We start from the raw sequence: 26,052 nt of genomic DNA, 5'->3' as shown, positions 1-26,052 counted from the left end.
TCGCTTATCACATTCACACACTCTTCTTTTTATACGACCGCAAAATTTGAAAAAAATTTCGTCGTATATTGCTATCACGTTGGCATCTTCGTCTGCGTCTTCTCGTTGTCGTCGTCGTCCGAATACTTTTAGTTTTCGCACTCTAACCTAAGTAAAAGTGAATAGAAATCTATGAAATTTTAACACATGAAGGTTTATGACCACCAAAGGAAAGTTGGGATTGATTTTGGGAGTTTTGGTCCCAACATTTTAGGAATTAGGGGCCAAAAAGGGCCCAAATAAGCATTTTCTTGGTTTTTAACCGGATTTTTGTGACCAAAATGTCGGTTATTAAATTGGGGATGCTCGGCGGGCGGGCGGCAGGGCGGGCGGGCGGCAGGGCGGGCGGTCGGTCGGGCGGGCGGGCGGGCGTCAATCAAATGTTGCCCATGCATTACCTCAAGAACCGTTCAACCAAAGCTTTTAAAATTTGAATATGTTGTTACTGACAACTAAATGAAGGTCAAGTTCAATAATGGCTATTTTGACAGTTCTACCAAAGCTTCCCAAATTTTAATATGTTGTTACTGGTGACAAAATGGAGGTCAAGTTCAATAATGACAATTTTGACTTCTACCGTTCAGGAGTTATGGTTCTTGAAAGATTGAAAAATGGCGTTTCCAGTCGTGTCCGTGCATTTACCCATGAACTGTTCTACCAAAGCTTTCCAAATTTTAATATGTTGTTACTGGTGACAAAATGGAGGTCAAGTTCAATAATGACGATTTAGACTTTTACCGTTCAGGAGTTATGGTTCTTGAAAGATTGAAAATGGTGTTTCGAGTCGTGTCCGTGCATTTTCTCATGAACCATTCAACCAAAGCTTTTCAAATTTTAATATGTTGTTACTGATGACAAAATAGAGGTCAAGTTCAATAATGACGATTTTAACTTTTACGGTTCAGGAGTCATGGTTCTTGAAAGATCGTAAAATGGTGTTTCCATTCACGTTGTTGCATTTACTCACAAACCATTCAATCTAAGCTTTTCAAATTTTAATATGTTGATACTGATGACAAAATAGAGGTCAAATTTGATATTGACAATTGTAACTTTCACCAATCATCAGTAATGGTTCTTGTGATATTGCCAGGACACAAATAAATGCTAATAAATCCGGTTTGCTGTCCTTGTGACAGCCTCTTGTCGCACTATAACTTTAGTTTAAGTCAATAGAAATCTATGAAATGTTGACACAAGGTTTAAATTTTGGAAGCCTTGATGTAGATTCTTAATTTTTGGTCCCGTTTTAAAATTGGTCTACTTTAAAGTCCAAAGGGTCCAAAATTAAACTAAGTTTGATTTTAACAAAAATTGAATTCTTGGGCCTCTTTGATGTGCTGAATCTAAACATATACTTAGATTTTTGATTATGGGCCCAGTTTTCAGGTTGGTCCAAATCAGGATCCAAAATTATTATATTAAGTATTGTGCAATAGCAAGAAATTTTCAATTGCACATTTATAAATTCAGCAATGGCAAGAAATCTTCAATTGCACAGTATTGTGCAATAGCAAGAAATCTTCAATTGCACAGTATTGTGCAATAGCAAATATTTTCAATTGCACAGTATTGCACAATAGCAAGAAATATCTAATTGCACAATATTGTGCAATAGCAAGAAATTCCAATTGGATTGGATTTCAATTGGAGTTATCTTTCTTTGTCCAGAATAGTAGTTGAATCAACTTAAATCATTGTTTTATACAATATACAATGTATATTCACTTTTACTACCAACTGATAGATTAAAACAATCTTTACCATTCAGTCATTGTCAGTGATAACAAGCACTTTTTTAAATTTTAATATTTTATGATGTATTTAAATGAGTAGTTATTGTTGCAAACTTCATTAGAAATTTGAATTGAGATCAGTTTTGAAATAAGGGAAAGGGGGATGTGAAAAAAAAATTGGGGGGGGGGGGGGGGGGTCAATTTTTTTCATTTCAGATTTCATAAATAAAAAGAAAATTTCTTCAAACATATTTTTGAGAGGATTAATATTCAATAGCATAGTGAATTGCTCAAATGCAATTTTTTTTTTAAGTTCAGTAGACCACATTCATTCTGTGTCAGAAACCTATGCTGTGTCAACTATTTAACCACAATCCAAATTTAGAGCTGAATCCAGCTTGATTGTTGTGTCCATACTTGCCCCAACCGTTCAGGGTTCAACCTCTGCAGTCGTATAAAGCTGCGCCCTGCGGAGCATCTGGTTTAATTTGAATTGATTCAAATTGGCTAATTCAAATTATTCAATTCACATTTGAAATACATTATTTGGAATACAAATTCAAAGTTAACATCGTTTGGACAGTAAAGCAAATTTAACGTGCATTACAATTCGGATTAGAATTGATGGTTGGACGTAAAACGTTACGAATGCGAATTAAACTAATTTGAACTAGTTAATGCGAATCAAATTCAAATTACATGTGAACTCAGCATTATATGACATCAAAACTTTTTGTAGTCGTATATTGGTATAGCATCAGCTTCGGCAGTGTGGTCGTCTTCAGCATTGTCCGAAGACAAATGGTTTCTGGATAACTAAATTAGAGTTATCTTTCCTTGTCCAGAATGGTTGTTCCCAGATATTGAAATTTATTTTTGAAAATTGAAGTAAATTTGTATGTAGTTCAAGATTATTTCTCAGAAAAATTGTAGTTGAATCTTTTACCATGCAGTCAAGTATACTTTCTTTATTTTTCAGTTTTGATATAAAAGCATGATGTAAAATCTTTTCGATGAAGTGTAAAAATACAGTTAATGGGAAAATTTGTGGTGAAGAAATTCACCAATCCTCAAAGTTATGTCTGGCTTGTGGTGGTAAAGTAGCCACAGAAGATGATATCACTACTAAAGCTTGTCCTCAATGTTCATCTTTGATAAGAAAAATACAGAAATTCTGTATGGGATGTGGATGGAAAATAGATCCTACCATATTTTTGGCACCTAAAATTTTGTGCACTGGGAAGAATGTGTATGGTAATACATGTGGAGCAGAATTGATACCTGGAGTGAAATTTTGTACAACATGTGACACTGACCAGAGCAAGTTAACTGAACTTGGTAAAATTTTAAATTTAACAGTTGTCATGTTTTTCAATGGAACTGAAAATTATAAATTTTGACTGAAAGTCATATATATAATGAAACATCAAATTTAAAAAAATACATATTCTTGAATGGTTAAGTTTTACTCTAAAGAACTGAATGTGATTTTTTTATATATATATGTTATACATGTGTTATAAAATTGAATGTAAAACAAAAAAAACATGAATTAATGCAATACTTAGTTTAATCAGTACATATACTGTACATGTATGCATGCATTGGTTCAATAATTTTGATAACATTGAAATTTAAGAATCTTATTTATATGACCTTATCAATTTTGTTAATTGAAGTACAAATGTTATTACAATTTTATATACAAAGTGTAAAAAAACCCAAGTAAATTGTATTGCCAAGATATGATCTTTTGATATATTAGAATATTTTTCCAAAATACAGATAATTATTTTGTTTCTAAAAAGTTGAATGATTATCTATATATCTTTGATTTATTTTTATGGTTGAATGGAATTAATGATTTGTTTTCCAGTTTTGTATTGAAACTATGTGGTACATGTAGCATCATATACATTCATCTCATCTCCCTTCCCCATTGTGCAGCCATTATTGGCAATAACACAGCCATCAAATAATCAATGCCTTCCTTTTCCAATTTAATTTACAAGAAGTAAAGCCTTCTTTTTTAGCTGTTTTATGAACCCTTTCAATTTCAGGTGCCAGAAGCTCTAAATCTGTCCCTGTAGAAAGACCAGCAGAATACATTTCGAAAAATAATGAGGGCATGTACACAAGACGATCATCAACAAAGCAGAGTTCAGTATCTCAGTCACCAAGTCTTTTAGACAGTCCAGATCCATGTGAGTTGTGGTTGAAACAAGAAATTATTATCTGTATACTTTTTGGTTTTTATTAAAAAAAAATATTTTAGAGATATTGAGTTTTTTGTAAAAAAGGGGGTGGGGTCACATGTCCCACCTTATCTCAAAAACAATATAATTATGATTATCGCTTAAAACGTTACACACTTCTTAGTTATATCAATCTTAAGATCTGAATACTTTTTGGTGTTAATTCGAAATTTTATTTGGGAGTTATTGAGTTTTTTGTTAAAAAAAGGTGTGCTTCCACATGTTTCGCTGTATCCCAGACACTATTTATGATTATTGCTTAAAACTTGCACACAAGACAAAGGGGCAGCTGTTTATTTCCCCCTGTAATATCAATTCAAGTGTTATGGTATTTTTTCCACATCATAATTTTTATTTTTACAGGCAAATTTTCTGCATATTTGAAAGATGATTTTCTCCCTTTACTGGATAATTCCATAATTATCCTGAAAACTTTGGTTGACAAATTATTAAGTGGAAAAATAATGGTAAAAGACTTGCAAATGATAATGGATAAAAGAGAGAACTTTCAAAGGATTGTACAGGCTCTGAAAGATATGAAATACAAAGCTATAATGATGACATTAAACTTGAGGGAGAAGGAATTGCAAGCTTACATAGAAACTCTAAAAATAGTAAAGGAATTCCTGTCTTATTGCAATTACTGCAAAGGTAAACAATTTTGTATACAAGACTATAAAAATCAATAACCATGCAGGATCAAAAGTTATGATCCTGTCATCATGGTCATTCAGTGTAATGTTTCTATATATATAATACATGTATATCATATTTGTGTTAATTTATTGTTTGTTCTTGCTATATGGGTTTTGCTAATTGTTGAAGGCTGTGTGGTGATGTTTAGTTTCTACATTCTAAGTCATTTGTTCTCTGGTGGAGATCTATCAAGTTGTCTTATTCGTTGGTATTGGCAATCATACTACACCTTTTTTGCCAATCTATATTCAATCTAGTATTTAAGGAATGACTGTAATATTTTTTCTGTCTATGAAGAAATAACAAAAAAAATGTGGTGCACACTGAATAACGCTCGATCAGGTTATTTAACAGTGTGCACCACATTTTTTATGTTATTTAGAATAGACAGAAAAAATATTACAGTCATTTCTTGTATTTTAATTCTAAATTCCATTTTAAATCGTAAAAAAACATGAAAAAACGTTGATGACGTCACAGTCACATGACTAAATTATGTCTATGGGCTCATAACAAAATAACGTCAGCCAATCAGAAGATGCATTACATCCAAAATTAAATTATTGCCATTTGTTTAAAATACACAGATAAACCAAGGTGGTAAATTAACCCTAGAAAATGACATAACATATACAGGTGTACTATGGTTTCATCATTATTGGTGGGGTACAAATTTATGTGGTTTCCAAGGGTATAGTTCAACCACTAATTTAATGGTAAACAAAGTGTAAATTTTCTATAGGCTTGCATGCAGACTTTGGCAAATATATTCAAAATCAAATATTAATGAAAATTACAATATTTCCTAAATCCATGAAAATGGAATTAATTCAAAATATTAGAGGGAAAAATTTGTGATAAAATTATATATACCATTACCTTGATTGATGATAAGATAGCCACAGGCTGGTAAAGTCTTTAAATAAAGAAATTCAATTATTATATTTTACAGCCTATACAGGTGAAATGAAAGAAAAAATAATAAGTTTGGAAAGCTTAGACACATATCCTCTTAAGGACCTTGTTAAAACTGAACAGTTTAATGAAATAACTGATATAGAGAAGCACAGGCCATTTGTCAAAGTCTTTAAACTCAGTCAGGACCAGCTGGATATTCTACCAGATATCATGGAATGCAGCAGAAGTCTTCTTTTTACGAAACTATGGGAAGAAAGAGGGATTGAATTAAAGAAGAAAAAAATAAGAACACTAATTATTCAAGAAGTTTTCAGTGAGGTCTGGGATCCTACTGCAAAACTGTGGAAAACTATTTGCCAGAAATTGAAATCAGGAGATCTGTTATTTTCTGAATTTGACAGGTTCTTCAGAAAAACTGAAATTGCAACTTTGCAAAATGAGCTTATCTTACTGGAAAGGGAAGGAAATACAAGTTGGGTAGATGAAAGACTTTACCAAGTAGAAAATTATCGAAATTTGAAAAGTTGTGAATTTGGCGCTGAAGCAATACTAGAAGTGGTAAAAGCATTTGATTTGAAGGGAGACTTTAATCAAATCATCACAATATGCAAATGTGTAAGTTGTGACAATATGTTAACTGTTGTGAATTAGTTTAGTTTCAGTTAAGTATATTTTATAGTCTATAATTTGGCTTAAGTTTTAGAGATGTTTTTACGTAACAATAGGCCTGCAATGTCTGTAACTTGCCCACATCCTTGTATAACAATGACTGGAAGTAAAGCATATGAAACATTTAAGACCTTCTTGAGTTTATAGCCATTACTCAGCTTTATTATCAACACATTGAAAACATTAACCATGGAAATGAAGTAAATCAGTTTAAGGAAGTTTGCTACTCAATTTCAAAATGAATCACTTTCCAATTAACACTAGTATATATATCGATAAGGGGATTAATTAGGTAAGCAAAAAAGCAAAAAAAAAATGTAGGGGTCAATGTGATTGTTTTCGAGATATTAGCCATAAAAAATTTTGGCGGGAAAATGTTTTCTCTTGATTTTTCATTACTTTATCATTGACAAGTTAAAGTTCTCAAAAACTATTAAAAAATAATAAGATTTTATAAGACTTTTACAAATGTCTTATACATGTAAAAGATTTATATAAATAAAAATGGGGGTCAATAGCAAAAACCTTTAAGGCATTCAATAGATAAAACCAGAGAATTTGGAAAATCTGACAAAAATTCCATAACATGTCAAGCGAATATCCTTAAAACATTGTTTTTGGGAACTATTTTTATAGAACTGTAGGTAATATAATTTCATGAATAAGTGCTGTCAAGTTAGTATCTGTAGTGTGTTTGAGCTTAATGATTTTATAGACTTTTATAAGAGTTGATTTTTTCTGCAGAAATGCACATTTAATAATGCTTTCTCTCTTTAGACCAAAGGAGCTGATACCAATATGAATAAACTTGACCATTCATTTTTGAGAACCTGTTCTGTTCTGAGGGATTTTACAAAAGACAGAGTAGAATGTTTGAAAACATTTATTAGATGTAAACAGTTTGTTTATTGGCTACGAGAATCCATGCCATGTAAGTTGTTGGAAATATGCAAATGTGCTTTTTGCTACATTAAGCATCAGGGTGTATGCTTTCTCACCTTTTAAAAAAATAAGTTTTATGCTAGAATATCAATCAACTAGAATTAGAGGCAAGTAAATTACATTTGCTCTGATGAGGTTTTATAATTGTTTACAGCAAGGATTTTGCATTCTGACATTATACATACCTGCCAATTTTTCAAAATGCCCATTGGGGTTTTGCGGGCAAGATGGCTGTCATAGTCCTAAAGAACCTTCAAGGAGGCCTTCAAATACATTTTAATGTCTTTTCGTCCTCTTCATACTTTTATAAACCAAAAGTCATTGTAAAATTAATTGTTTTGTTTGAATTGTAGACAAAATTGCTATTCAAAATTTCAATTTGGGAGCCTCCATGGGGGGAAATCCCCTAAAAAATAGTGACAGTTTGCAGGTATGATTATATGGTGACAGATTTAACTATGTCCTTCTAATAAACTACATAAGAAGATGTGGTATGGTCAGTGCCAATCAAGTCACAATTTGTAAAATAAAACCATTATTGATCAAAAAACAAATTTACATGTCCTTTAAAAACAGGTTCATTTGGATATCCTAATTTACTTTAAGGTGGACTGAAAGAACTGAAGGTGTTTGTTAACTTGGCCAGTATTTCTGCTGGAGAAGGAGACATGGAGATTGACAAGGTCAACTGTCTTTACTCCGCGACAAATGGATATGCTCCACTGATTTTCAATCTTGATATTCACTGCAATACAAAGAGTTTACTAGATAAATGTCAAGAAGTCTGGAGAGAATTATCAGAAAACCCAGAACTTCCAAGGAAATTGGTATGTCATAACTCGCGCTACATGTGAAATTTACCTTAAAACAACCAACAACCATTTGCATTCACACTATTTTCTAATACTGTAAAATTTATTTAAAGTTTTAATTAATTGCAATGAAAATTGCAAAACTAGTTTGAGATTTACCTGAAACCAGAAATTACAAATATGAAAATAACTAAATAATTCTCTGTGTTTGTTTAGATTGATACCTACAGACAGTTGGCATGGTTACAGACTGTGAAGAGATCTTATGGTTCAGTAGAAGTTAGCTGCCTTCAACAGGCTGAAGCTATAAACACCAAGGGAATTTATCAAGTAGGAAACCTCAAGAAAATTGTAAATCTTAGAAAAACAGTAAGATAACTATACTTATTCAATTTTTTTAAGGGTTAATGGGGTACCTTCATGACAAATAAAGGTAAACATTCTTGCCAAATGATGTTGAGGTTTTTTTTTGGTGCATGATTTAAAAATATACTCTTTCTTTTAGATGAATAAAATACAAACTGATTATAACGAATTACATTAAATTTAAAAAAAAAATAATGGTAACAATAATTATTTGAGACCATGTCATGATTATGATTGGATTTTTTTTAATGGAATCCTACCCCATTTTAGATCGCCTCCGTGTAGGTAAGTCGGTGGTAGGACATTGACAACTATCCTATTAACTTGTTATTTATGTTCTTAAATTGTTGACTTTTTAAAAAAAAATAAAATTGCTTTACTAGAACTTGACAGATGTATTAGAACTAAGGGTTGCAGAAGATGATCAGGAAGGTACAGTAACACAGAGAAAACTCTACAGATATGATCAACTCCGTAACCTTCAGTCCAGACTGATGTTAATGGCCCACAAGGCAGAGAGTGGATTCAAGAATGAAGTGGATAGATTTTATGTGGTAAAGTCATTTTCATAGGAATAAAAGAAGGTATATGGTATATGTCAATACGATATCAACCACATGTCATAAAAAAACTATGAGAACATTAAGACACAAATGTTCATTGAAAAGTAACGAACTGTTTTACATTTTCCTGGATTGATATTGTGCATTTAGTTATATGGGCTAACATGTTTAACCCCGCCACATTATTTATGTATGTGCCTGTCCCAAGTCAGGAGCCTGTAATTCATTAGGTCCGAGAACACAATTAATTCGTAGTGCATTTCTTTTAGAACATAAATGAAAATAAAAAAAATCCCACCTGCGCTTTCTCAAAGAAACTTTTACAGTGTGTTGTACTACTTTTGGGACAAATTATATCAAAATTATAGAAAACTTCATCGCCTCTAACTCAAAATATGGACAGTTTTATGGTTAGGGCGTCTTGAAATCCTTTGACAGCTTCTGAAGTGCTCATTTTCAACCTTTTTCAGCTGGACCAAATCACTACTTTCCTTTAAAATTCTGGACCCAAATATTTTTACAGTGTAGTTTTATCCCCCTACTTGCAATTTGAGACATTAAACTTGGAGAAATAAATTTGGAAGGGGTATAAAAATTAATGGCAAGTAACCCACTGTCAACAGTAGGGACTATATTTGTGAACAATGAAAATCAAGGGACGACAATGGTGGTCTCGGACCAGTGGTTGTTGTTTATTTATGTGTTACATATTTGTTTTTGTTCATTTTTTTACATAAATAAGGCCGTTAATTTTCTCGCTTGAATTGTTTTACATTGTCTTATCGGGGCCTTTTATAGCTGACTACATGCGGTATTGGCTTAGCTCATTGTTGAAGGCCGTACAGTGACCTATAATTGTTAATGTTTGTGTCATTTTGGTCTTTTGTGGATAGTTGTCTCATTGGCAATCATACCACATCTTCTTTTTTATATTTTGGTCTTTCATTATTACAACTTTTCAATTTTTCCAAAATATTTTAATGGGTTGTTGATAACTTTGCTGTATTGTTACAACATGTTAAGTTACAGATGGAGACAGTTTGTTCTAAATTACATTGGCCATGCAACATATTTTTGCAAATTGCTGTAGTGATCATCCATTAAAATCCATTTTCACAAAAAAACCTCAGGAGCATGATCACTGGTATATGATGAAGTCTTAAAATTTTAAGTATGTCTCACAATTAATTTAGAAAAAAAAAGACTTTGTAATTTGAAAGTCTTCAATGATGCAAACCAGCAGTATTTAAATTAACCTACTTCAAATTATGATTTTAACGTCAAGATTATATGATTCATTCTTAAGATGAAATTCTGAAAATCACTATTGGAATTTTTTTTTTATTCTTACAGATTTTGGATGGAGTAGTCAGACTTGGAAATATTTATGCCAAATTAGTAGAAGAAGGATGTGTTCTGTTCTCTCAATGGCATTTTAAGTTTTTGTGTGACCGAGGAAGACTAGCATGTGCATTCATATACTTTGGATATGGAGAGGACAGGCATACATTAAAAGGAAGAGTTGATGAGTCCAGTCAAGATGTCAGCGCTATTATACTCAAAATAGCGAAATTTCTTGAGCAGTGTCATGAAAACTGGCTGAGATACATAGATGAGAAGAGAGAAAAATATTATTGCTTGAATTTCTTCACTATAGATCAAATGGTGATATTGCAACAAGAACTTGTTAAAATTGGCTCCAATCAAGAGCCGTCTGCTCTCATCTATCCACTGTTGTCTGCTGTTAAGCAGGGATGTACAAGAGAAGATCTTGTCAAAGCTATGTCTGCTGCCAAGGATGATGTGGAACAAATGGATAGACAAAGACGAGAAGAAAAAGAAACAAAAGATAGTGATGAGATTATTCAAGGACAAGAAGAAGAAGAAGAAACAAAAGATAGTGACGAGGCAGTAATAGAAAATGTAGAGGAATCAGATGAAATCAAAACCAGGAAATTTATACAGAAAATTGTGACAGCTGGATACAATATGGAGCTAGCAAAAGAAGGTCTGAAAAATGTGGAACCAGATGATATTAATGGGGGTTTGTGTTTTTGTCAAATTTATCAGATATTTTTTTTAAACTTTAATTTCCTGCATGATAATTAAAGAGAGGCAAAATCAAGAGAGATTTTTTTTTTTATCATTTTGAAAGATGTATTTGCTTTTTTGTGGCATTATTAACCCCAGTCAAAGTAAATGACTTGCAAATTTTATTATTAATTGTCATTTAAGTTTTTGTTGATATAACAGAATTTTCTTTTAATAATTTGTCATTTGATTCTAAGTAACTTGCCATTAGCTACAGAAGAAAATTAACAAAGTGAGATCACAGGAAAATTGTATGATGCCATATTTTTGACTAACTTTTGATGCAACAGTTCTATGATTAGGTATAGTTTGGTGCTTGGATCACGAAGAGGAATTCATGGAGGAAGAGGAACCAGTCATCAAGTTTCCTGGTATACCTGAAGAACAGGTTTCCAGTCAATTCACAGAATGTACACAGTCAGTTCAGTCATTGGCTTCATTAACTGGAAGTTTAGTTGATCAACTTGGAGTCGAAACTAAGTAAGTTTTGAAAGCCAGCACATATTGATATTCTAATTATTTTTTGTTACAGTTGATGTAGTGTTTCATCAAGAATTATTTGAAAGATATTAAGACTTTTTATTTACTATTCATATTGTATTTTCATGTAATTCAATGACATCTGCCACATGTTATTCTCAATAATGGATGAAAATGTCAAAGTTAACAGTAAACCAAAGATAAATGAATTTGGAAATTAAAAAAAAAAATGTTAATGTATTGTACAAATTCTTCAGAAAAAAAGTACATTGTACTGAATTAAGATATGAGCTAATTGGGTTGAAATCCACTTAATGCAATTACAAGTATACATGTACATGTATAATACTTTGCTTGATTTTGAGCATTCAAATATGAAATAAAACATCAATTTTGGTTTTGTTTTGAAGGGTTCTTATACCCAAGGGTCCGGAAACGGTCATATATGCCAGTCATGACCGATTTGGAAACTCAGAAGACCGAAATGATTTATTGGGATTTTGGTCTTTTTTTTTTTTTTTACAGAAATAATTTCGGTCATTTCATTACGATCAGGATTTTTCGGTCGCCATTTTGAACTTATTTTCGTTTTCAGGTCATCAAGAAAAATAGATTTGTTTGAGACAAAATAAAATGTTTGCTGATTTGAGTTGTGTTTTAATAAATATTTATCATTAGTTTGTTGTTTATTCTATAATATAAGTGAAAACAATGAACAGGACTCTGTCAAGTCACAGCGTGGGGTAAGTCTGGGTTGAAGCCACTAGGTTTGTTTTCATAGTAATTATCACCACTTGAGGATAGTAATCAATGTCCAGGAAGTTCGAATTCGGCTTGGGTGTCGTTATTGTCTTGATTAAAGCCATAAAGGCGATGTACACAAATCTCACCTGGAAACACCTGTTCAGAAATAAAAACAATATGGCGATTTCCTGTGCATCAAATTTAACGTTTTAACCATTCTGACCTAGTCATTTTGTCATTTTTTTATTCATTAAAGAAGACAAATGACACTGTTGACTAGAGAATCTTTCTATATTTATCCAAATAAAACATTTATAATCCATTTATAGTCGATCAGCTGATTTGGACACTGTTGGTTAAATATAGATTTATGATTACTGAGTTTGCGCATGAAAACTGGGGATCAACATGGGTTAATTGATAATTATCTTACTTGAGAGATTGATTTTACTGTTAACTTTTCGGTCGGGTATGGTAGTTAAAGATATTAAAAGATTTGCAAAAGTGGTAAAGCATATAATTTATAGAAAATGAAGAATTAAAAAAAAAATGTTTTAAAAAAGAATTAAAAATAAATAATGTAATTTACATTTGAAGCCATACAGCCTATTTTAAGAAATATCTCAGCGAATGAACAATCTAGATTTTTTTTGTTTTTTTTGCACTTCCGATTTTTTGAAACCATTCTACTCACAGAATGTAATGGGCGTTATCCTTTCTTTTGTTTTCTCTCCTAACTTCCGATTTTTACCCGCGGGTGAAGCCATACATCTTCACTGTCAATTGTTTAATATTTTTTTTTGCTGGTATAAAACCTTTGAATATTAAATATAAACTCATAACCAAATCCAACCATGAATAAGCGTAAAAGAGACTCGTCAGATGAAAACCAGAAACCTGCCAAAAATGCAAGATCTTTCAATGCCAAATGGTTGCAGTTGTTTGCATGGCTTACCTTTGACAGTATACGTAATGCTATGTTCTGCACCATATGCCAGAAACACAAAAAGAAAAACAATTTTGTATATCCCGGGGCCTCCAACTTCAGAAAGTCCAGTTTAGTAGACCATGCAAGTTCCAATGATCATGTTCAAGCCTTAAAGTCTGATGAAGCAGCCAAAGACAACAAACTTAAGACGTTGGTAGAGAAGGTTTACGAGAAAACAGATGATGCCATGACAACACTGTTTAGAAATGCTTACTACATTGCCAAAGAAAACTTACCCATCGACAAGTACCAGTCTATGAATGTGCTGTCCAAGATGAATGGGGCACCTATAACAACGACAATGTACCAAGAAGATACGACTTGCTCTGAATTCATCAAAATTGATTCATCCCAGATTGAGCAGACAGTTTTGCAAGATGTAAAAGACAGTCCAGCGTTCTCCATAATGATAGACGAGTCCACTGACCTATCTACACAGAAACACTTAATATTGTATCTCAACTATTTGAAAGATGCCAAACTTACCATCACCTACTCAAAACTGATAAACCTGACTGCCTGCGACAGTGTAGCCATAACCAGCCAAATTATAGCCTACCTACAAGCAAATGATGTTGACCTTTCTAAGATGTACGGCATGGGATCCGATGGTGCAGCTGTCATGATCGGTAAACACACAGGTGTATCCCAGCTCCTAAAAGAGAACAGTCCATATCTGATAGAGATGCATTGTGTTGCTCATCGACTAGCACTAGCATGTGTAGACCTATCCAAAGAGATCCCAGAAATAAAGTTTGTTGAGAGCATCATCAAAACAGTATACACCTATTTTAAGAGGTCACCTTCCAACCTGTCTGAGCCTCGTACCTGGCAAACCATCCTAGATGATCCACAGCTGAATCCATTAGATGTACACAAGGTCAGATGGTTGTCCATGGGCCATGCATTAGACAACTTGAGAAGATCCCTAGTTTCCATCGTCCATATGGTATCAGACCAAGGTGACAGTGATATTGTTGCCAGTTCCATGGTCCATCACATGACATCATACAAGTTACTGTTCCTGCTCCACTTCCTGAGTGACATCTTCAGCAAGATTAACATCCTTAGTAAGGCACTACAACAGAGAGAGCTGTCTTACAGCACTGTCCGACTGCAAGTTGACGGGTTCCTGACTGCCTTATCAGCCGAGTACCTCACTGATGAACCATCTTTTGGGCCACTTCTCTCCCAGTTCATCCTAACAACAAGTGAACAAGAGAACTTCAAAGGTATCGACTTCAGCCGCTCACCAAGAGATGCCACCCTTCCTGACAAAGTTGTCCATCTGGTATCAACTCTTACTGACAACATAAAAGACAGATTTCCAGACTCTAAGATTTTTGAAGCCTTTACTATATTTGAACCAGCCTCATTTCCAGTCAACATTTCAGACTTACCCAACTACGGTACCAGTCAACTGTCCACACTGACTAGCCATTACACCAATTTCGACGAAGACTCCACCTTACAAGAATGGAGTACTATCAAGTATATCATTTTCAACAACTTTAGACATCTGAGCCCTGCTGAGCTACTAACAGAAGTGACTCCAATGAAAGAACAATTCGTTAACATTGTGAACTTAATTGTGATCGCCAGTGTCCTACCAGTTTCTAGTGTAGAGTGTGAGCGTGGGTTTTCTAGGCAAAACCTCATAAAGACAAAGCTCCGATGCAAGACCAGCAACGACACTTTAGATCAGCTGATGCGCATAGGATTAGTGGGTGTTCCTGTAGAAGACTTTGACCCAAAACTAGCACTCCGTCAATGGCAGTCTAACCGCCAAAGACAAGTATACCAAAGTAATAAACAGAATGCTTTCTCAAAGCTTATGAACATTAGATAGACTAGTATTAACTCTGTGTACATGTATTTATGTGTTACCGTTGATAGACTCACTGCTAATATCGTGTATTGATTATTTATAGACTGTCATTCGTAGAGTATTACAATGTAAATGTTTTCATTGAATTGTTGTTATTGCTTACAAACTATCATTCAGATAAATTATTTATTTATTTAAAATCATGAATTTTGATATTAAATTCAATTGTTATCACTATACCAGACTTGAGTTATTTATTCACAGAAAAGTTTCCCCTTTTTGATCCTCGAATCGTAAACCAGGTGAATACACATTTATCTTGTTGTGTATTTAAAAGTAATCAATTACACTCATCCAAACAGCAACAATTTGAACAACATAAACGATATATCTACATACAATAAGAAACATAACACAGTTTATTTATTGGTTTATATAACTTTATTTCAAAATGATGAAACATGCCGCAATTACTCCTCTAGTAATTTATGCAAATTTATAGGGTTATGCATATGACCTCAGAGATGCAATACACAACAAAAAACGTCTCCTCGAGTAGTTTGTACATCAAATACATCACTGTTACTGATAGTCAAGGTACAGTTACACTTGTTTGAACTAATATTTCACAGAAAAGGTCTTTACTTGTTCTTGTGCAAGACTTGTCACCCTCAGAAACATGCATTATTGTGCATCATGATAATCATGATAATATTACATCACAAAAAAAAATGACCGAAATGACATGGAAAAATTTCCGGATCCTTGCTTATACCACAATTTTCATACATGAACAGAAAAAATCAAATCGAAAAAGATCAACAATTGTATTTATTTTTATTTGTATAAGGTTGCTTTTTATCTGGCAATGCTCATATTTAAAAAACAATGTATTTGTTCTTTATTGGCAGAGAAAATAATGTAGAAATATTAATCAAAGCTCTGGAAAGTCTGTGGGACACATTTCTTACCTCCATATCATCTAGTGTATCAGACTATCTCAGTGTAGAACATCTAGGGATGATTCTAAATAGACTCAAAGAACAAGGTTAACTTAGTGTAGAACATCTAGGGATGATTCTGAATAGACTCAATGAACAAGGTAAAATCTGGCTTATTAATACTTATTTTACCCTATTGGCTTATAGTTTAAATTATCTTTATTTATTGCAATCAAATTTTTGAAATACTGTATTTGAAGTTTACCAAAATAAAACCAATCATATGAAGAACATGGTATGCATGTTACACATCATGATTTATGGACAAAAGAGGGAGAGTCAAACTCATAGATAGAAAATAAACTGACAACGCCATGGCCAAAAATGAAAAGACAAACAGGCAAATAATAGTACAGAAGACACAACATAGAAAACTAAAGACTAAGCAACACGAACCCCACCAAAAATTTAGGGTGATCTCAGGTGCTCCGGAAGGGTAAGCAGATCCTGCTACCCGTCGTGTTACTTATGTTATAACAGATCAAGACAAGATATGCATGTTACACATCATGGTTTATTTTGATGATTTCTTTGTACATTACTATACAGATATTTTAAGCCAAAAGCAATTTTGGTAATACTTATATTAAATATTAGTTAGGTCTACATGTCTATCTGACAGGATTTATTTTATCTTGACTTCATTGCCTTCAATCTTTGAGAATGTTAAGTTTATTTGATACCTTCATCTTAAAGACTTTCAGCATTAATTTAATTATGATCACTAAAGCAGGCAAGACTTTTCATTGAAGTGATAATATATGTGGCTTGTGAAAAACGTCTCAGTAAATATACTGTTTTTGTTGGTCTTAAATACTTTTTCCATTTCTTTACAGAAACATTTGAAGTTGACAGGTCATTTTTACCATGTTTTAAAATGGGAGAGCCAAACATGATTATTTGTCATCAGCGTAAGTTTTTGTCATGTAACAACATATTTGATATTGCTCAACTGAGTATGTTACATTGTATTATATTTCTTATTCAAATACTTAGATAAGTAGCAACAAAAGAAAAGATCTTAAAAGTCATGTAACTTATTTTTTTTCTTTTAAAACATAAATAAATAATGGTGCCAAAATAATCAACTCAGAAATAGAGTTAAGATTTTATTATTTACACAAATGCCAACTTTTAAACTGAATTATTGTATATAGTATTTTCGTTAACCTAAGTCTCACTTTAGACTTACTTGTCTCCCCTGTGACTAAACCATGATGAAACGTCACAGAGGCAAGACATTAAAATTTAACATTCAGTTTTCTCCCTCTGAAAAACATTTTGGACACAAGCTTAAAACCTTAAGCCAAAGCTTCATCATAAAAAAAATTTGAAAAAAAAAGTTAAATATGTGCTACTGCTACATGTATATCATGTTTTAGGTTTTTGGCAGTCAGTTTTAGGCTTTTAACCTGACAGGAGCAATAGATGCCAAGAAAGAGGGTTCTGCATAATCCATTAGTTTTTTTTGGTGGAAGAAGACTTCAAGTCTTCTGAAGGCCTATGGTGCCGACTTTAAAATCATTGAACCTCCGTATGCCGCATTTGTTTCTGTGTATTACAATTTCATAACAACTTCTGATTCCTGACACCGATTTTTACACAGGATTTAGCATCTGAATCATTTAATTTGTAATTTAGGATTAAAAAACAATCACGATCGTAAATTTATATGTACCCTTTTATTTATGTAAATTATTAGATTTCATCACATCTACATGAACGTTATTTGTTTACTTGTAACCGGATGTTTTTACTGTAGATATTTGTAGTATGCATGCATGAATTTGGTATAGGGGCAACTCGCCCTTTTTCTGTTCGTCCTGAGTTCTTTTGCCCATATAGTACGTTCGCCCTGTGTTCATTCTCTTAATTTACTCTTATTAAGGACGTTTTATCATAAGTCCTTGCATTTATTAAAAAAATATTAATATTAAGGGTATCATTATAAAACTCTATAACATGATTTAGTGAAAATCATATAAGCCTTATTTCGTTTCCAAGGTAAGACAGTCGTGTTCAGCCAATCAAATTCTGTGTTTATCATGATCAATTAACAAGCCAATCAAAAATGTTTTTTTCTGAAAATTCTAACATGCTAAATTTTGAACTGGTGTTTTCATCTAGTTGTAAAAAATCGTGAACATGACATGTGAATTTTCATCTGCAAGCAGGTTCTTACACAGCTTAAGGGTAAAAGCATGGCTGATTAACAAAATTCAATAATGCAGAACTACCATAAAGATAATAAATAATTTATTGACATAATACTTGTTGTAACATATTTTATTTTTGTATTCAATTAAATCATTTAAAGGACAATGTACTATTCTTTTTTCACAAAGACCAACAAACTTGTTGGAACATATCCCCCCCCCCCCCCCCCCCCCCCCGTTTCCCCATTATGAGTGGTGTCCCTTAAATGAGGGACTGTCCCTAAAACAAGGGATAATTTTACCATTTTTAAGATTTTTTAACTGACAGTGGGAAAATTCTTTATATTTGGAACAACTTTTCTGAATGAGGGGTCAAATTAATAAAGAAGATATAAGTTTAGAAACATCACAAAATTCTTTTGACATGTTTTGACCATTTAATTCTTGATAGATGCATAGTTCTTTGGGAAAAGTTTCATCAAATAATATGAATATAAAGGTGCTCATTTTATACAGTGGGTTGTAATGTTCTTCCAATGAGGGTTACCCCTCATTTGGAGTGTTGTTCCCAACCTGTTAAAGGTCCATCTTTGTGCATTATTCAAAATTGGAAATTTAAACAAGCATCTAATATTCTTACACAAGAAAATAAACCCTGGTCTTCTAGCTACATTTTCATCTTTTCTACAGATTCAATAACTAGAATCATGCAAACAGACTCGCAGATCGTGCAAAATACTTCCCTAAAAATTAAAACCTTTAAAGTTGTTGATGTGCACTAAAAAAACCCATAGGAACTTTCAAAAGTTGGCTGGTATGTAACAAGTCTTACTATTTTTATGCCCCATTTATGGGCATTATGTTTTCTGGTCTGTCCGTCCGTCCTTCTTCTGGTTCAAGTTTATGGTCGAGGTAGTTTTTGATGAAGTTGAAATCCAATCAACTTGAAACTTAGTACACATGTGTTCCTTATGATATGATCTTTCTAATTTTACTGCCATATTAAAGATTTTACCTAATTTTCACAGTCCACTGAACATAGAAAATGATTGTACGGATGGGAAATCCATGTACTTATGACACCTTCTTGTTTGAAGAAAAAAAATATGTCATAAAAATAATGGAACAAAGCAGGCTGGGTTAGTGGGGCTGCTTTTATGGTAGTTCAAGTAACCTTTTATTCACCTTCTTCCACCTCAGAGCTAGCAGCTCTTTGATTTGTAGATTTGTTTATGCCCCACCTACGAAAGGAAGAGCGGCATTATGTTTTCTGGTCTGTGCTTCGTTCGTCTGTTCGTTCGTCCGTCTGTCTCGCTTCAGGGTTAAGTTTTTGGTCAAAGTAGTTTTTGATGAAGTTGAAGTCCAATCAACTTGAAACTTAGTATACATGTTCCCTTTGATAAGATCATTCAAATTTTAATGCCTAATTAGAGAATTTATTCCTATTTCACGGTCCACTAATCATAGAAAATGATAGTGCGAGTGGGGCATCCGTGTACTGTGGACACATTCTTGTTTAACTTAAGATATTGATTGTAGGTGAGATATACAACACAGTAATATCAGTCTATAGTTTTGAAGATAGTCGACCATTGCCACAGTCAGATGAAGTGTTACTCTGTACACCACAAACAACACTGGATATGGTAAAATGATTAACAAATAGAAATCATAATAAAAAAATAATGATAATTATTACAGCTTAAGAAACTTTGTTAATTTCCATGCTTATTGTATGATTTGTTGGTGTTTTTAACTTTCATTTAGTTTAAAAGTTTAAAATCATTTCACCAAAGGTAAAACAGATTAAAAATGTGTGCTTAATTTATTAAGGTTTTTTTAAATCAGCAATCTGTGACATCTGTTGAGCCTGCAACTTTTATTGCAGAACGCTTTATATTTTATAAGTGTAATCCCTGGATTCTTCATACTTTTGACCACTTTTGGTATGTAAAGTGTGCATTTGTGAATAGTGGGCGCCCCCTTTGTCTCCCAAGAAACTCTCTATGATGAACACATACAAAAACAGTAAGTTATGACAACAAGGAACATAGAGGCTTATTTAACAGACAACACAAGCTTTATTGTGTCTTTATTAAGGCATGGCAAACTTCCGGATTGCAAAACTGATGGACAACTTTACACGATAAGCGTAACAACAAAGATATAAAATGTATTATATTTGAATAAAACATGACAAATCAAGAACAATACGATACATATTACAAATATAACATGTAAAACCTATAAACTATAGAGGTTTCAGCAAAAATATTCCGTACTCTTCTCTTTACTTGGAAATTACTTTGTCACAGTTTGGACCTAAAAAAAAGACTGAAAAAATGTTTGTAGTCATGTATAACATGCACCCCTCTTACACGATACATGACCAATGGTATAAATGTGCACATTATACATACCAAAAGATGGCTCATGTTACGAACTTTCCGTCAGTCACATGTCCTTGACCTCATTTTTATGGTTCAGTGACTACTTGGAAAAAGTTCAAGTCAGATTGTTGGTAATGTTAAATTCTCTCTTATTATAAGTAATAGGATAATTATATTTTGTATGTGTGTACCTTGCAAGGTCCTCATGCCGTCAGACAGTTTTCACTTGACCTCCACCTCATTTTATGGATCAGTGAACAAGGTTAAAATTTGGTGGTCAAGTCCATATCTCATACTATAAGCAATATATCTAATATATTTGATGTATGGAAGGCCTGTAAGGTGTACATGTCCAACTGGCAGGTGTCATCTGACCTTGACCTCATTTTCATGGTTAAGTGGTTATAGAACTTTAAGTTTTTGTGTTTTGGTCTGTTTTCTTATAATATATGCAATAGGTCTACTATATTTAGTGTATGGAATGATTGTAAGGTGTACATGTCCAACTGGCAGGTGTCATCTGACCTTGACCTCATTTTCATGGTTCAGTTGTTATAGTTAAGTTTTTGTGTTTTGGTCTGTTTTCTTATAATATATGCAATAGGTCTACTATATTTGGTGTATGGAAAAGTGAACATGTCTCATGATGTCTGCATTGCATGGTTCATCTGACCTTGACCTCATTTTCATTGGTTAATTGATTAATGTTTAGTTTTTTTGGTTAATTTTGAGTTTATGTGACAGTTGTAATAAAGATTTATATTTAGGACTATCAACATAATATCAATGATTAGTAAAGAAGGCGAGACATTTCAGTGTGTGAACTCTTATTGTCATAGACCCAACATTTCAAATGCAATTTGAAAATAAAATGAAAATAATTCACATTTACACAAATATTTACTTGGTTATACAACTACAAAACATTGGCAGGATGCAAATTTGATACTCATGATTTAAGCAATAATTTAAAGTTCTTTGAATTATGTGTATTTTAGACTATTGCCCTTATTTATTTGCAACCAATTGTAAGCAACCTTTTGTTGTTTGCATCTGTTTGCAGTCAATTTTTTGGGCATGTATTATAAATTTATCCCGTTCAGTTAAAATTTTACACACTTATTTTTTTAATTTTTTTTAGAATTCTTGAAATTGAAATAGAGGATACAAACCATATTTTGAAAATTGGGAAATTATTGTGAGGTTTACATTAATGGGAATAATATGGGACTGAGCTAGTATTGCAATGATAACTAGCATTCTAATATCTGATGCATATACAAAATTGCAATTAAAAATATTGCTTTGTTGTCCATTCTTAAAAAAATGTAGTAAATGTAGTAAATAATTTCTGAATTTACAGTATTGAATTCAAAATAACTGAATGGTGTTATCTTCAAATGAAAAAAAAAAATCTAATACTTTCCTACTGATGAAAATGTAAGTTTAAACATGTCAATGAAGTAGAATTGTTTTTATCTAAAACTTTTCTGTAGCTGGAAATATTCTGGAGAAGAGCCTTGTTTGCAGATAACCGTAAAGTCTATTGTTTAGTAAATGCTGATCTCCTGGATTATGAAGTCAGTGAGAAGGGAGAGAAATCTTTGGAGAGACACATGAAACAGGCTGATAGTAAAGGTAAAATATGCTGCATGTAAATCATTGGTTGTTGTTGGTTGCTTTTCTATGCCTCTTTTTTTTTTAATGGTTTTGTCATAAACCAGGGTGTTTTAAACCAGGCTGTTTGTATTAAATGCTTAAGACCAGAAGGGCCAAGTGAGGTATTCTCATCATTTCGCGCCAATCCTCTGTCTTTGTTGTCCGTTATTGTCGTAATTAACTTTTTACATTACTTCTTCTAGAGAATCACTGAATAGATTGGAACCAAACATGAATGTTCTTTATGACAAGCTGACCAAGTGCTGTTACTTAAAAGACAATCCATCATCCAGCGGGGGACTTAGCTTAACAAAGGACCCTGTGGGAAATACAAACAAATGTCTTCTTTAAGAGAACCACTGAATAGAATGAAACCAAACATGGCATGACTTTTCCTTTTGAGGTACTCACCAAGTGTTGTTACGTAAAAGATGATCCATCATCCAAGATGGCGGCCAGAGGGGGACTTAGTTTAAGATAGGACCCTATGGTATCCATACAAATGTCTTCTTTTAGAAAACTACTGAATGGAATGAAACAAAACATGACATAAATGGACCTTATGAAGTGCTGACCAAGTGTTGTTACATTGAAGCTTTTCCACATCCACGTTTATCATAGGACCCTAAGAGAAATACATACAAATGTCTTCTATTAGAGAATCCCTAAATGGAATGAAACCAAACATGGCATGAATGATCCTTATGAGGTGCTGACCAAGTTTTGTTACTTTGAAGCCAATCTATCATCCAAGATGGCTGCCAGTGGGGGACTTAGTTTAACAAGGACCCTATGGTAAATACATACAAATGGCTTCTTACAGAGAACCACTGAATGGAAAGAATCAAACATTGCATAAATGTTCATATGCTGACGAAGTGTAGCTACTTGTTGCAGATTTACTGTTGGCCACCAGGATATTTTATCAAATTACGGGATCAATATTAAACCAAATTTGGCCTCTTTCATTATTTGGGTATCTGTTGGGATTTTTATCTATTTTTACATGATTTCCAAAATCAAAGTAGAGACAGGTGAATGACTAATGCTATTGAGAGCCTCTAATTTAACTGTTATTGTAGGAAGAAGATATAGACTGGTTGTGATATGTTGCAGTCAAAATGAAGATAGGTCGAGGATAGTGACAGCCCTTGATAAGTATCGTAGACCACAACTTTTTACAGATGGTGCTACTATCAGGAAATATCTCTTTACAAAGCTGAAAGTTGAATCATCATCTACTGGAATAACCCCTGCGTCAGCTGCTGATTTTGAAAGGTAGATAAATGCTGAAATATTTTGTCATGTTTAAACATTTGTCAAATATGTAAACTGAATTTTGTTCATAAGTATATTGTTAATTCAGGTCTGTTTAAAAAATGCTGACAGCAGATTGGTAAATTATATTAAAATTCCAGAAACAGAAAGGATAGAAACTTCAAAATTCATTGTCTCTGTTTTTTAATAGTGTACTCTCTAAAATTGGGAAAGGAAATGGGGAATGTGTCAAAGCGATAACAACTCAACCATAGAGCAGCCGAAGGCCATAAATGGGTCTTCAATGTAGTGAGAAACTCCTGCACTCGGAGGTGATATGATTGTTTGTCTTACAAAAAGAATAGAGTTTGAATGAGATTAATTTTACATTACACACAAGAAGAGAGCATGGTGACCTTTCTTAAAAGTTTTAATGCCTTTAATGAGAATTCATTGTCCAACACACTTTGTATAATTGTCTGCTTTAAAAACAATTTGTACCAGAATCATCAACAAAAGAACCTAAAACTACATTAGTGTCCTTATATTGCTGGGTCTTCCAAGTGCTCCACGAACCTCTTTCAAAATAGTTAACATCTATTTTATCAGCAATCAAAGCCGGGCTCCTTTATTGTGAAACTGCCTTTTATAGAGGTGGCGTGAATTAGATGTGAATACTTAAAAATTCTAAAGATCTTTAAGAGTACTAACAATCTAAGTCTCTCTCATCTTGCAATAGTATTAAAACATTTGACTTTTCTACACTTTACACAGGTGTTCCCCATTCCAATCTAAAAGACAAATTGCAAGAGTTGGTATTACTTTGTTTCCTTAAAAAGAATGGCAAACCTAGATACAAATATCTTGTCTTGGGGAGAGATCAATTCTACTTTGAAAAGAATCACTCTGATTCTAACCAAAAGTTCTCTGAAGCAGCCAAGGCTCTGTGTTGAAGGCCGTACATTGACCTATAATGGTTAACTTTTTTAAATTGTTATTTAGATGGAGAGTTATCTCATTGGCACTCACACCACATCTTCCTATATCTATTATCAAGATGCTTGATTTCTTGATTGACAACATATTTGTTAAGTTTGGAGGATGAGTTTTTCAACTGACTGTTTGAATACAATGGGAAACAATTGTGCCCCTCTTTTTGCTATCTTGTTTCCTTATTATAATGAGGCTGACTTCATACAGGAAGTTTTTAGAAAGAAAGATAAGAAGCAAGCAATATCCTTTAACTTTATGTTCTGCTTTATAAATGATGTTCTCTCACTGAATAATACAAAATTTGATGACTATTTTGAACGAATAGATCCCATCAAACTGGAGATAAAGGATACTACAGATACAGCTAAATCTGCCTCATATCTTGACTTACACAGGGGTACTGGAAGGTCCAGGACCTTTGACACTCCAAACTGAAAGGTCTACAACCTAAATTCCAGGTCCTACTTTTAGTTGAAATATTTCCAAACTCAGTAAGATACAAAACTGATGTTGACATGCTTTTTCTTTCATTTTAGAATTGTATCTTTTGGTTTTCAATTCTAATGTTTATATTTCATCATCATTGATGTGTTTTGTCCACTGTCAAGAAGTATTATTTTTTCCTTGTATTTGATCGGCAAACCCGGAATTACCCTTATCCTCCCCGGAATCTGATCCGGTATTGTTATATTTTTTATGGCATCCATTGTTTTTCAACGTTGTTTGTGTCAGTCAGATACAATTTTACTCGGATTTACACATTACTGGTTGTGGATTTTCAGTATTAACCTAGCGATTGAACAAAATGAACATCACTGTCATGAAAAATTTTGGTTAAAAAAGTCGGCAAAGTTATTTTTTATTTTCTTTCAAATCTAAGGTTAGTCGGGAGAAACCAAAATGAAGGTCCAATTGCAAAAATGGAAGGTTGCGGACCTTGGACCACTGCTAATTTGAACCCCTGCTTACATCTAGAAATTGACAATGAGGGTTGGTTGAAAACAAGACTTTACGACAAAAGAGATGATTTCAGCTTCCCAATTGTGAACTTTCCATATCTATGTAGCAACATTCCATCAGCGCCTGCATACCGAGTATATATATCTCACCAATTAATATAATATTCTTAGGGTTGTATTTCCTATCACGATTTCCTAGATAGAGGATTGCTAGTCACAAGGAAGCTATTAAACCAATAGTTCCAAATAGTGAAGTAGAAATCATCCCTTTGTAATTTTACGGACACCATCACGAGTTGGTTGACCGTTATGGAATAACTGTTTCACAGATGATATAAGATATGTTCCTTATGTTGTAACTACAATACTCTTTCCTTTTTCATGTATATGACCTACCAAATTAGACTATTTATCGGATTTGTAATAACATGAGCAACACCACAGGTGCCACATGTGGAGCAGGATCTGCTTACCCTTCCTATCTATGAGTTTGACTCTCCCTCTGGTATG

General features: G+C 33.1%; 1 protein-coding gene across 1 annotated transcript in view; it reads left to right on the top strand.

Annotated features, from left to right (window-relative positions):
• The window catches only part of LOC134687316 (E3 ubiquitin-protein ligase rnf213-alpha-like), a 78,193-nt gene that overhangs the window by 2,842 nt on the left and 49,299 nt on the right, over positions 1-26,052 (top strand). The window contains exons 2-16 of the mRNA XM_063547504.1: positions 2,755-3,113; positions 3,836-3,979; positions 4,394-4,681; positions 5,679-6,259; positions 7,091-7,244; positions 7,862-8,082; positions 8,284-8,436; positions 8,817-8,987; positions 10,350-11,040; positions 11,390-11,567; positions 16,039-16,175; positions 16,965-17,039; positions 19,824-19,930; positions 22,171-22,312; positions 23,416-23,611. Coding sequence (XP_063403574.1) covers positions 2,789-3,113; positions 3,836-3,979; positions 4,394-4,681; positions 5,679-6,259; positions 7,091-7,244; positions 7,862-8,082; positions 8,284-8,436; positions 8,817-8,987; positions 10,350-11,040; positions 11,390-11,567; positions 16,039-16,175; positions 16,965-17,039; positions 19,824-19,930; positions 22,171-22,312; positions 23,416-23,611 — 3,563 coding nt within the window. The 5' untranslated portion in view covers positions 2,755-2,788. The remainder of the gene's footprint in view (positions 1-2,754; positions 3,114-3,835; positions 3,980-4,393; positions 4,682-5,678; positions 6,260-7,090; positions 7,245-7,861; positions 8,083-8,283; positions 8,437-8,816; positions 8,988-10,349; positions 11,041-11,389; positions 11,568-16,038; positions 16,176-16,964; positions 17,040-19,823; positions 19,931-22,170; positions 22,313-23,415; positions 23,612-26,052) is intronic.

This window comes from Mytilus trossulus, chromosome 10 (assembly GCF_036588685.1).
Source record: "Mytilus trossulus isolate FHL-02 chromosome 10, PNRI_Mtr1.1.1.hap1, whole genome shotgun sequence".
Taxonomy (NCBI): Eukaryota; Metazoa; Mollusca; class Bivalvia; order Mytilida; family Mytilidae; genus Mytilus; species Mytilus trossulus.
Note: the sequence above shows the minus strand (reverse complement) of the source record. Positions and strands in the feature narration are given on the sequence as shown.